The 13,095-nt window shown below is 39.6% G+C and overlaps 1 protein-coding gene across 3 annotated transcripts; it reads left to right on the forward strand.

The window, feature by feature from the left end:
• The first annotated feature begins 254 nt into the window (after positions 1 to 254).
• On the forward strand, positions 255 to 12,927 carry p4ha3 (prolyl 4-hydroxylase, alpha polypeptide III). Of its 3 annotated transcripts, none has more exons than XM_082503950.1 (13): positions 255 to 878; positions 1,403 to 1,557; positions 1,674 to 1,897; positions 4,855 to 5,004; positions 5,081 to 5,132; positions 5,210 to 5,367; positions 6,171 to 6,374; positions 8,140 to 8,204; positions 8,340 to 8,499; positions 8,598 to 8,660; positions 9,132 to 9,200; positions 10,198 to 10,294; positions 10,775 to 12,927. In XM_082503950.1, exons 1-13 carry the CDS (start codon positions 706 to 708, stop codon positions 10,843 to 10,845), a joined length of 1,641 nt encoding a protein of 546 aa, XP_082360076.1. In that variant the 5' UTR covers positions 255 to 705; the 3' UTR covers positions 10,846 to 12,927. The 3 variants fall into 3 exon arrangements, with proteins under 3 accessions (XP_082360076.1, XP_082360077.1, XP_082360078.1); XM_082503951.1 differs by having other exon boundaries at positions 6,198 to 6,374; XM_082503952.1 differs by lacking the exon at positions 6,171 to 6,374.
• The last annotated feature ends 168 nt before the right edge of the window (positions 12,928 to 13,095 follow it).

A 13,095-nucleotide genomic window follows, 5' to 3' on the forward strand; every position in this document is an offset into this window, starting at 1 on the left:
AAACTTGATTCTCAGGTGGGGATTTCCCCTTCTTTGAGTGACAACAGCCTCAACATAGCCATTCTCCTCATCACTGAGTTCCTTCTCATCAGTTATTTTTTAGCCTAGATTGCACAGATTATATTCCATGCCATCTTCCGCTTTTGACACTTCCTTATCTATTCCATTCTCACTGCTAGTTTCCTGGCCTCCTCCTCCTCCTCCACTGTACTGATCAAAAATCACCACCAGGGAGGCGCAGTCCGTCTTTTAGGGATCCTTGCTGTGGCACTTCGCTGCTGCAGCTTGGTTGTTGCGCAGAGCTTTGTCCTGCAGATGTCGCTGTGATTCCAAACTCAGTTTTTGAAGAGCAGATGATTTCTCGTTGATTTTCACATTTTAGAAAATTGACTTCAAAGTAAAACTAAACAAAATATTGCAAATATATTACATCGCATTATTTGCAAAAACTGAACTCATTTCATCAGCATCCGCGAAACCCCATAAATCAGATGATGTTGGTGAGTACATGAGCGCAAACTAATTGTTCTGAATGAATCCAGGCTGTACGTATGATATGATGAACAGAGGGCGAAGGCTGATCTCAGATCAGCTGAGAGCCTGCTCCAAATGCTGAAGCTCAGCGGTGCTGTTCAGCAAAACTGAGAGACGCAATTAGAACTGGTGAATCTGCCGAGGAAGAGAGCGGACAGCTCACTTTCGGAGATGAAGTTTTGTGTTCTTGTTTGCTTTCTCTCGGGCCTCCTGAGTGTCGTTAGAGGGGAAATGTATACATCGCTGCTGAACGTAAAGCAGGCGGTCAGAGTTGAACGGAAGCTGATCGATTACCTGAGAACTTACATTGACCACGAGTTGGACAGACTTGAAGACATCAAACGGTGAGTAATGGTGAAACACTGGAAACAGATTTGATTGTAAAGGATTTAAACGATGTGTATCTTGGAAAATATCACACAGAATTAAAAGAAACCCCCATAGGTATTGTTATCTCGGTTTGTTCGAGTTTTCCAGAGGTGGTAATTAACCCGGGAGACACTGCACACACACACATAGTAAATAGTAATAGAACAAGCGTTGCAGATGTGAGGCTTGATAGTGAAATGATCATATAATGAACTACATAAACCTTATATGTATGTCATTAAAAAGCAGAAAAAATAGACTAGGTTTTCGTGGCTTTATTTCACAATGTTGTATGCAGGATCACTGTTACAAAACGAAGTCACCTCCCGCTAATTTATACAAATAACTGTAGTTTTGTTTGTTTGTTTTTTTGTAGAATTGCTTCTAATTTTTCTTCTGGTGAAAATAATGTTTTGTGCATAAAATGCCATTTTAATTATTGAGTTTTTATTGTTTCCAGTCTGAAGACCCTGTTTAATAATTCTGTATCTTCACACAGTTTTTATGCCAAAGTATCCAACCTGCACACAGAACTTTACAAAGGCCCAGCGGTCACAATGGCCAACCCTCTGGTGGCTTTTACTTTGATCAAACGTCTTCATTCAGAGTGGCTGAATGTCGTCTACAGCAATGAAGCCCTCGAGAACCTACAAGGTTGCCCCACTGCCTTCTTCAAAGACACATCTGGTGGTGATATCTAAGCATCCACCCCCCTCTACTGTCACCACCCAACCCCTCACCATTCACCTTTTTGCCCCTCTGCTGTCCAGCTCTCAGGTCCAGTTACGAGGAGGAAGAGGCTGATCTCCCGAATCTGGAAGACCTCCAAGGGGCTGCTAAGGGGCTAATGAGGCTGCAGGATGTATATGCTCTGCAAGTTTCCAGCCTTGTAAGGGGCCGTTTCCAGAGAGTCACTAATGGCGAGTCTGTGGATGTCTACATGCCTGCAGTATCTGTCCAGCTCTCTGGTGATGACTGCTTTCTGGTTGGGAAGGTACTGAAAAAATTATGTACTTTGGAAAAAACACAATCCTGCATGTAAAAGAACAGAAATATTTGGAAAATTTAAGTAACAAAAATAATGGTGCTGTTTTACTATGTAGCTTTTTTTACGTCTGGCTCCCAGCCCAGGGTTTGGTCATGTGATGGGCGATGCCATGTATGTTCTCCTCCTATGCTTAATGTGTTGGGAAAGAAAATCTTCTACTGCTACACAAATACGTGTTCACAATTTTGTCTTATTTGTCTAAGTTTTACACTTTAGATCAAAAAGTAATTTTTACCAAATTGCCTGAAAGGCAAACCATTCATCAGTGAATCTAATAACGACCTAAGCCTACATAAAAGATGGATAAAGCCACAATGACATCATTCAAAGGTTGGCGGGTTGATGTTTAAAGCTTTGAGTCTGGCATTTTGACCATCTCCATATTGGGGTTTTTTGAGCCAGAAGTGAACAAATGAATTTGAAGTTAAATTATCTGTGGACTGTAAAGGGGCATTGCACTTAACTTTCAGTTAGTGCAAACACTGAGAAAACCATAAAAGTGGTGCACAAACCTCTTGGCAGGCTGTTAGTGCAGTTAACCACAGAGCAGGCCATATTATTTGTCCGATTACTGCAGTAAAATCCTCCAAAATTAATACCAGAAACAAAGTCGAGAGAGAAGGTTCAGTGACTTGATTTAGTAGAGATGACATCTAAACAGGCAGCTGTTAGCTTCAGCTGTATGTGTTGGCTGCACCACCCGCTTTAATCTTTAACAATGCAAGATTATTGTTTTCTTTTAAACAGGAAAATATAGCTGTGTTATAAATGTTTTCAAATAAAATGTGACGAAGCATAAAATGAAAGCAGTGTAGAGTATACAGTATTTGTGCCAACTCTGTATTTCTTAAAAGCACAACAAAGGAAGTGTGGTGCAAGTACACATCTGTCTTCTTTCTGGAACAGCTGTCAGAGTAACATAAGGTAGGAGGAGTCACTGAAGGAAATTAACGTATTTGGAAGTTGGTGTCCTGAAAAGTTTTCACTCTGGTTAACATCCCATTCCAGAGGGCTGCAGTTTTATCCCAGACTTGTTAATAGTTCTGTTGTGGGAACCTAGACTAGAAAACTGGGATTCTTTCCATTGTGTGCCTGGGAATTCTTTTCATGCGCAGATGAATATAATATTCTATAGAAGGGGAAAAAAAGGAGATTTTCCCCACAATAAATTCCACTGTTTTCATGCAGTGGTTATGTGTAAGGGTAGGGCACTGTGTGGGAGAGACATACTCTTGTATGGAAAAGACATTAAGTCATGCTGCAGAAGCTTGTCTTCACTTGTACCAGGGCTGAAATTATGTGAGGCGGTCAGTCAGCAGAGATGCTTAGTTTTAGGGTTTTCTCTATAACAGAGCTCCTGCATGCATGTGCTATCATGTAGTTTTTAAACTGATCTTCAAAACCAGACACATTTAACACAAATTTGAGTGTCTCAGTTTTAGTGGGGAGAGGTTTAGGGCCCTTTAAGGTAATTGCCAGCTGACGCTTCCCTCAGGCTCATTACCTCATCAGCTGAGTATTTTTACACATTTATTGCTCTTTAGGCTATTTCTGTTAAGAATAGCTGATCTTAAATTAAAGAGTGAAATGTGGGTGTAAACCTGTGGTGGATTAACTCAGCATGTGTGATGAGTTGGTGAGCTTCTGTGTGTGTTTGTGGGGGTTAAATAGCACACATGGAGCTGTGGTTGTGGATGTAATCTGTGACGGGAGGAGTCTCTTACAACCCACTTTCAGTGTGGGTGCTGTCAGCCCTTTAGTCAGCACCTACTTCATCAAGTCAGGTCAACTGCTAAACTGCTTTGAACCTAAGTAAAGGAGACCTTTAGTGTTTGTGACTTTCAAAATCTAAAAATGCTGTAGTCCAGTTTTATATTTCCACATCATACATGAAAATGTGATGCAGGGACACACTCTGTGGAAGACATGCCTACATGTAATGCAAATCTACCGCCCATATTCGGTTACAGAAATGTCCAGATTATTTTTTTATCTACTTGCTTCAGGCACTGATGAGAATCAGGCTGCAGAGGTCTGTTAGGTTTACTTTATTGACTCTGCAACCTAGATTTTTTTCCCAATTATATCTTTCAGCTGACACCACTTTGTAGTACTTTATCAGATTTTGCAGAGCTTCTCTAAAATCATGAGACCCAAGGAAAAGAGAAATTCAAAAGACAAAGTCAGTTTTTGAAAGAACAAAGAAGGAATTCATTTATTTTGGTTGTGTGTGTTTATCAGAGATTTGATTCCAGGTGTCAGTGTGCTGCGAAAGGTTTCTGAAACTGGGCCTTGATGGCAGCTGTAGAACATAAGCTGCTACATGATACACGCAGGATAAAAGGGGGGACTAAACAAAAACTGAAAGTGGAAGAGCACAAGGAATAAACACAGGTGGGTGAACAGATGGGCCGACAATAGGGTGAAGGTGAGGGAGAGACAACAAAAGCAAAAATAGCCATAAAGGTGTGGAACAAGAACAAAGGAAAGCAATTAACAAGAAGCACATATAGAAGAATTGAGGAGGTACAAGGCACCACAGGACACACAGAAGAGTAAACCCTAAGAAAAAGGATGGCGGTGATATGCAAAAAAATGAAACAAGATCCTAACCCAGTAAATCCAAAAGAAAAGAATTCAAATCAAGCTGAAATGGCTAAAATGGCTCAGCCAGCCACAAACATATATCAGCTGACTATCATGAGAAACTATCTGACTCTGGCTGCTGACTCTGACTCTGGCTGGTCTTACAGTTGTTAGTGTGATCCTTACTGAAATCATCCCTGCAACCACAAAACCTCACAAATTCTGGCTGACATGGATGCAGTATTCAGCTCTTCAGTTCTAGACAGACTCTGTTTAAATTGTGAAGTACTTGTTTTTTTTGGTGTTATTGTACCCAGGTGGCCTATGAACAAGAAGACTATTATCACTCAGTGCAGTGGTTGGAGGAGTCTGCGCGCCTTTTCAGGGGAGCAGGAGAGGAGTGGAGCCCTGAAAATGAAGGCACTTTGGAGGATGCTTTGGATCACCTTGCCTTTTCTCACTTTAAAGTAAGTAAACAGACAGACTGAGGAAATTTGCATGATTGATGATTTAGATTTCTCTGAATTCCTTTTCTTGTCTCAGACAGGAAACGTCTCCTACGCTCTGAGTCTATCTCAGGAGTTACTGCATCACAGTAAGGCTCTTAAAACCCCTTTTCTCAGTGAACTGTGTCATCCCTCTCTCAGACTGTTTACACATTTTCTTTCTCAGATCCAATGAATGGAAGAGTTTTGCAGAATGTTAAGAAATACGAGAAGCTCCTGGTTGCTGCTGGTCCACCCAGAGGCACTGGGTTGACGAGACCCTCCTCCAGTTTTTTAAGGACCAGGGACACTTATGAGAGACTCTGCCGGACTCGAGGCTCTCAGGTATTGCAATAATGAGGAGCAGATCAGGACAGGAACACATCAAACTTTTTAAATGTATATACAATAATGTAGCCTTGAGTTACAGGGTTTTATGTCACTGGATGTTCAGTGTTTCAGGATGCACTTTATTTAAGAGGATGTTTTGTTTTTTCATTTTTACATGGACTACAATTTAAATATTTACATCAGTGTATGTAGATGTCATGTGAGATAAAAGTTGAGGCAATTTTGGAGAGCCTTTTTTAAAATCTTCACATCGGTATGCCAATAAAAATAATTATTTTTTCACCTTTTTTCACCTGAAACATGCCTGCCACACTCATGAAATTATTTCATCAAAAGTAAATACGTATTTATTTACATAGCCTCTTTCAAGATAAAAGCACAAGCACAAACTTCACATCAAATAAAAACAACAAACATGGAAATTGACACTAAGATACTGCTGACAAAAAAACCCAAAACACCACCAGTACTAACAGAGGAAAATCTCAGTGATTTGATTTGATTTTATCCTCTGAGGATCCTTAATTTCTGTCCAAAAACACATGAATCCATCAAATTAGTTTACAAATGTAAGTCTTGACCAAAGTGCCGATCTGAAGTCATAAAGCTTCGCTCCTAGCATACTCTAACAACTTCATTTAATTTCTACATTTTTAGGTCTGTAAAATGTTTTCTTGGCTTTAAAAAGCACCGCAAAAACTCTAAATGTCGTCTTTGTTTTTAAGCTTTTATGTGGTGACAAGATCCATTATATGAGTAACTGTAGATGGATATCCATGTTTTGATCTTGTTAATAGACTTCATATGGCCGTTGCTTCTTACAGCGCAGGCATTTTGCAAATCCCCAACTCTTCTGTGACTACTTCACCAACAACAATCCTGCACTGATACTGATGCCTGCAAAACGGGAGGTGGTGAGCCTGCAGCCGTATGTGGTCCTCTACCATGACTTTGTTACTGACACAGAGGCTGAAGACATCAAGAGCCTCGCCCAGCCAGGAGTGAGTGCTCATCGCATGTGGTCAAACAACCCATGTGCCTTCAATACGTTAGATTTTTGGGAATTAAAAAACAAACAAACAGTGTCTTAACGTCTTGTGTTTTAGTTGATTCCGTCAGATTGTTGAATGGTTTTGTAATCCAAACTTTTGGAGAATCTTGTCAACAAAGGGAGGGGGTTTCCCACATGGGACTCACAAAACATGAATCTGCAAAATGTTAACTTAGCAACAAGAAGTCAAATCAACAAAAGCACTAAATGAACACTTTTTTCCTTTGCAAAGTCACATTAAGGTGTGGGACTGCCAAACTGAAGCATATAATAGATGTTCTAATAGACTAAATCAATACAGTGGGGCAAAAAAGTATTTAGTCAGCCACCGATTGTGCAAGTTCCCCCACTTAAAATGATGACAGAGGTCAGTAATTTGCACCAGAGGTACACTTCAACTGTGAGAGACAGAATGTGAAGAAAAAAATCCATGAATCCACATGGTAGGATTTGTAAAGAATTTATTCGTAAATCAGGGTGGAAAATAAGTGTATTAAGTGTATATGTGTGTGTCACTAACAAACATTATCATTTGACAAGTTTTTTCTTTAACGAAACACATCTTTCGGCCTTTGGAGCTTTTATTTATAACAGATAAAGATTCAGAGTAAACTTTTAAGTCATGTTTCTTGATGGTGAAAAACATCAAATGCTGAATTGTTATAAACAGTTAATACATTTAGTTTTTAAAATTTGGTACACTTAATTAATGCATGAGTAGAGGGAATCTAATATTTTAATATAGATGTATATAAAATGCTGTGAATAGAAATGTAGGTCATAATGAGTACTATTAATTTTAGTGCTTTTTGCTGATCATTCTTTAATTTTGCAAAGACGAGACTTGAATCTAGACCGTGTGTAGGTGTGTTACAAAATGCCTCTGACTGCTGGCGTCTAAGCCAGACTTCCTACTGGGAAGATTCTGGAGGGATCATATAGCGGAAGAGTTGGCGTGCTTCCAAACGTTTAGCAAAGCTTAAGGAAAAGAGGAATACATTACTACAAAAACTTGGCTGAATTCCTCAAACTGTCCAAATAAACCAACAGAGCTGGGGCCGATAAATGTTCAGTCCACGATAGCTGAGTCTTAATATCCAATGAGTAAAGTGAAACTTTACTGCAGTGGATCGTCCTGAGAGCTCTTCAGTCTTCTGATGCAGGAAATATTTGGTGGGATAACACATTTGCTGCCCCTATAGTTTCTGTGAGGTTTTGGCATTGTTCAGTGGGTTTTCCATCTCTTGCTCAGATGGAAACCCCTGTACTTATTTCATCATTATGTCAGCTTGTGGGCTGATTGAAAACAGGCCCCTGGTCTTAGTTTGGAGCAGAGAGTGGAATGGAGCATGGTTTCCAGCTTGCTGTTGCTAGATCCCAGAATACAGGTCTGTTAACAAACAGTTTAAATAGGTTTTCTTGGTGATTAATTGTTTGAACTGTATATATTGAGTTGAATATTTCACTACTGATTCTCAGCATGGAAATGTTTGTGTATACCTGTTGGAAAATTGGAAAACAATCATGAAAACCGGAGAAGCTCTGTGGTTTACACAAATATATTTGCGGTGCTTTTTTCTCAGGTTCTGCTTCACTTTCCTCCGAAGCCCTAAAAAGAAAGAAGGATTAATGGAAACCCATCCTTAGATGCATTAAAGTTTGGCTGCTGTAACATTCGCAAAATTAAGATGCTTTTTTCTGTCTTTGCTAACAAGCTGAGAAGGTCTGTAGTGGCAGCTGGAGAGAAACAAGCAACTGCAGACTATCGGATCAGTAAGAGGTACAAACATCACCTCTTGTTACTCTACTACTGCCATAACAATAAAAACATCTGCTGCAGGTTTACTACTACATGCAGCTGGTATTTCTTTTCAGTCACCGTATCATTTTATTAATCAATATCTTTTATTGCTAGTGCATGGCTGAAGGGCTCAGCACAGTCTATTGTTGGGAAGTTGGACCAGAGGATCTCACTGCTCACAGGTCTGAATGTGAAGCATCCATACGGCGAGTACCTCCAGGTGGTGAATTATGGGATTGGTGGCCATTATGAACCTCATTTTGACCATGCTACTGTAAGTTTGTTGCGTTAGTTGATTAGCGCTTATTTACATGGTGATCGTGGATATTTTAATTGCCTTTATAATGTCTGTTTGCATTTCTGTAAAAACAGTCACCTTCAAGCCCCGTGTTCAAGTTGAAAACTGGGAATCGGGTGGCTACATTTATGATATATGTGAGTAAAGCCGAACCATCTATTGACCCTATTTGACCCTGTAGCTAAAAGTTCTTTGGCAGTTCTTTTTCAGCTGTCCAAAAGTCTAAATTAAAAATAAACACATTTGGAGAACCTGGCCAACTTGGACAGCAAGCCTGAGAAACTGACAACAGTAACTACATTTACACTTTAGGGATATTCTGCCACGCAACAAACTTGAAACAAACTCTCACAGTCACCTTCTTATCTGTCCTGATGCGGTGGCTTCAGGAAATATTTGGTGGGAGAACACATTTATTTGAACCTTTATTTGTGTTCATGTAACCAATTTGTCCTTCTGCTGAGTGCTTTTGTCCTTACAATAAAAGTAAAACTGGGTGGTGATTGAAAAAGAATGAGTCTTCAAACACTGCAGCAGACAGAGCGGCTTTTCATAACATGAGCACGTAAACACAAGACACAGCTCTGAAGGAATGTCCTTTTCCACAGCTCAGCCCGGTGGAGGCAGGTGGGTCCACAGCGTTCATTTACGCCAACTTCAGCGTTCCTGTTGTGGAGGTAAATACACTGCAAATATCTTAGTATCTGTTACTTTTATTTCATATTTTTCCCTTTTACACATTTAAATAAGTTTGGTGTCAAAATACTAAATGTCCGATCACAGAAACAATAGCCTTGAGATGAATTTACTACTTTATTTCACTACTACTTTACTTTGCAAAGTCAGTGGAGGTTTTTTTTTATCTTTTGTTTTTTGGTATGTTTTTCTGGTTGATAAATGAGCTGCAGTGTAAAGTTTAACAGGCCATTCCTGGGGTTTAACCTTTCACCTTAGAACTCATTTCTTGTCCAAACTTCAGAAAAAGATAAAGTGACCAAAAAAAGAAAAAAAAAGTAAGAAAGAGAAGCCATACACATTGGTGACAAATTAAAAGAAACACCACCATAAAAAGTAAAATACTAGGAAACAATGCCAGCATATTCAATGCCAAGGTGTTCAAATGCCAACACCTTGGCATTGATTCTTCAACTCTCTGGAAGTCTTTGAAAAATGCTCTTTGAAAAGAAATTTCCCCCTTTGGTGTTTTAATTATGGCCGTGGGGAGACAAGGTCTAACATGGTAGTCCAAATCTACCACAGGTTTTAAATTTGGTTTGCTGTGGTTACTGTGAATGCCAAGCACGGTTTAAAGCATTTTTAGACACAATAAACCATTTACTGACCTCTAGGATGTAATATCGTCCTCCTGCGACTGTATTGACTTGCAGACATCCTGTTTAAGGGGACAAGTGGACCATGTCAGCAAATTGCCTCGCACAACAGCAGAATCCAGTGTGCTTTTTTTTTTTTTTTTTTAGGAAAAATAAAATACTTACGCAATAAAATACCCACTTTTTAAACTTGTTTACTTAATAATATTATATAGGCCAAAAATTAAGACTATAGAACTTATTATTAAGTACTTAAAATAACTGATAGTTACTGACCATAGTTTAAACCACACTTCTTTTTTTAAGATACTCAAAATGATTTGTTTTGTTTTTCATGTCACAGAAAGCTGCTATCTTCTGGTGGAACCTGCACAGAAATGGTGAAGGAAACGACGACACACTGCATGCTGGCTGCCCCGTACTTATTGGAGACAAATGGGGTAAGACCCAGGTGCATTATGATGTGACAGGGCTGTGAAAAAGTAGCGTAAATATGGAAAGTAGCAAATCAGTCACCATCACTTATCCAGCATTCAGCTCTCCTGATATGCTGGTGCACATCTGTACCCCATTAGGCATTTAGAGATGTGGCAGAGAGCAGTTCAGACACTTGGAATGTAAACATCTGCTGATGCCTGGAACCAGGTCATCACACGTGTGTTCAGGACTCAGTTAAGCTGACAGAAAGATATTAATCATTGAAAAACAGCTGCAGAAGTATTTAGTGAAGGTGTTGTTTTTAGCAGCCATATATATCGCCAGATATTAACCTCCAGGCTACACTTTCCAAGTACAATGACTCCAAGTACAAGTTGAAAATATTCAACAGCAAAAAAAAAAAGAAAAAAACTTTCATGATACTGTTTTTTTTTTCTGTAGAAGATAATTTCACATGATTTGTGTCTGTCTTTGTGTTCCAGTGGCAAACAAATGGATCCATGAGTATGGTCAAGAGTTCCAACATCGCTGCAGTCTGAATCCTCAAGAGTGAAGGGGTGGAGCCATTGCTGGGCCCCTTTGGAGTGCAAGCCTTTGCAATTGTGAGCCACATCTACAGGGAGAGAGAAGGAGGCAGCAGGAAAGTTGATGCACAAGCAAGGGCAGCGAGAGCTGGGGAAGCATGCATCTGTGATTGGAGCCCTAAAGCCCCAGGGATCCTGGAGTGTACAGCGGACACTGCTGCAGTGGACATGGTGGAGGAGGAGGAGGCAGAGGAGGAGTGGGGCATCTGGCAGCCAGCCCCCAAGGGCGAAATGCTCTTTCTGGCCAGTTCCTGCAGATGGATAGAGGCCTTTGCCTTTGCACACTGTGCTGGCTTTAGTACACTGTGCAAGGCTGTTTACCTCCTGACAGCTTTAAACAGAGATCTTATACAGCCCTGTTCCTACACTGGGCTCACTCAGGGATCTGCTTTTACAAATCAAACTTTATTTTGAAATATAAATAGTAAATTAATAATAAATACTAAGTCAACAGAGATAATCAGTGTCTCAGAAAGAATCAGGTTTCAAGAGGTTAAAATCCGAGTCACCAGAGATTAATGTTGTCAGAGCTCAGGCTCGAAGTTCAGGGTGGTGCCAGTGAGTCAAAGGAAGTAGAAATTGTGAATGTGCCTGCACATTCCCAGCTGGCTGAATGATGTGGTCATTGCTGTCTGTGGGAGACTCTTTGAATTTGGTTGGATTTAACTGAATGTCTCATGGAACAAATGAACCAGCAAGAGTAGAGAGTTGAGGTTCAGATTCTGCTCTTCATTAATGTTGGAACTTGTGTAAACTCACATGAACAATCCTGACTGCATACTATTCAGATATGAGTGTCTAAGTAGGTCATAACCCATCATAAAACAGTGCTGAAATTCACTATATGAGGTAGGAAAAGCAGGATTGGATGTATGTGACATTTTGGAGATGCCCTGCTGCTTGAGTGGAAAGGATCTCTGAATAATACCTTTGCTCACCGCAGTGTACACAGACAGTACTTCCAAGTATACAAACCAGCCTGTTTCACATTCCTGCATGCACAGTAAAGAGCAGGATTGTTTTCCCAGGGAGATGATGGATAGACAGGCTCGACTGCTCTGAAGCTCTAATAACGCTTTGCTTGTCATGTGTAAGTCACAGGAAATGCTCAAAGCAAAAAGATCTTAGAACACAAATTTATTTCATTTAAAGAATAACTAAATACTACTATATTAAAAAACACTGTAGTTACAAGCTGGGTTAGGTATTTAGTTTCATTTTCTTACCTATAAAAATCATCTAAATCATCTATTTTTTAAATTAATAAAAAGATTATTTTTATTTCATCAAATCAAACATCTCAATAATCAGAATGGTTTAAAGTAATCATTTCTTTCTGTCTGTTTTAAAATTTACTGTTTCTTTTAGAACTGAAGGAGTTTTAATCTGCACTCTGGATGTACTCATTATCACTGGTTCTCACTGTTTCCACAGCAAATATAGCTGCAGATGGACTTGCTGCTCTGCAAGCGTAAAGTCCAAACTATTTGAAGCTCACATAACCAGAGGTCATAATATCAGGTCATGCGTAGGTCTTCCTCGGCACACTGTCAAGAGCACACAGTGATTCTGTTCCTCACAAAACAAATTCTTCAGAGCCTTATGGGTCTTTCTAAGTTTTGAGAACTAAACGAACACTTTTTAAAGTCAGTGAGTTTGCACAACTGATGGAAAATACAGATAAGTAGCAACATAAAAAGCAAATCATAGGTAATAACAAGTCTTTTTAATCTCAGATTCAAGAAAGGGGGGGGGGGGGGGGGGGGGGAGCATTACAGACTTGTGTTAGTGAACAGCTTTGACTGAAAGACCAGGGCTTCCCTCTACTGGTAGACAGCTCGGAGGTGTATTTGTAATTTTTCACAGTAATATATATTGTTTGGTTGTTTTTTTAATCTATTGTTTATTTGCTTTTACACAGTTGAACAGTTTTGGATGCATTGTTGAAGCTGCACTTATGGTTGTTTTAAAGGACTGTTGGACACTGGGTACAAGAAAAAACACTTTTGTGCCAATAAAATACACTTCTGAATAAAATGATTGCAAATAAAGCTTTCATATGTGTGTGTCACATACATTGTGATACATATTTCACAAATTTTAGAATCGCTTCAATTCAATGTAATGGTTGAGCTGCAAAAAGTAAAAGTGTCCACTGTGGCTAAAAAGCAAATGGCAGAGAAAAGTCTTAAAACAGAATATTATTTGCCCCCCCGCCC

This window comes from Aulonocara stuartgranti (assembly GCF_965226115.1).
Source record: "Aulonocara stuartgranti genome assembly, chromosome: 14".
NCBI classification, from domain to species: Eukaryota; Metazoa; Chordata; class Actinopteri; order Cichliformes; family Cichlidae; genus Aulonocara; species Aulonocara stuartgranti.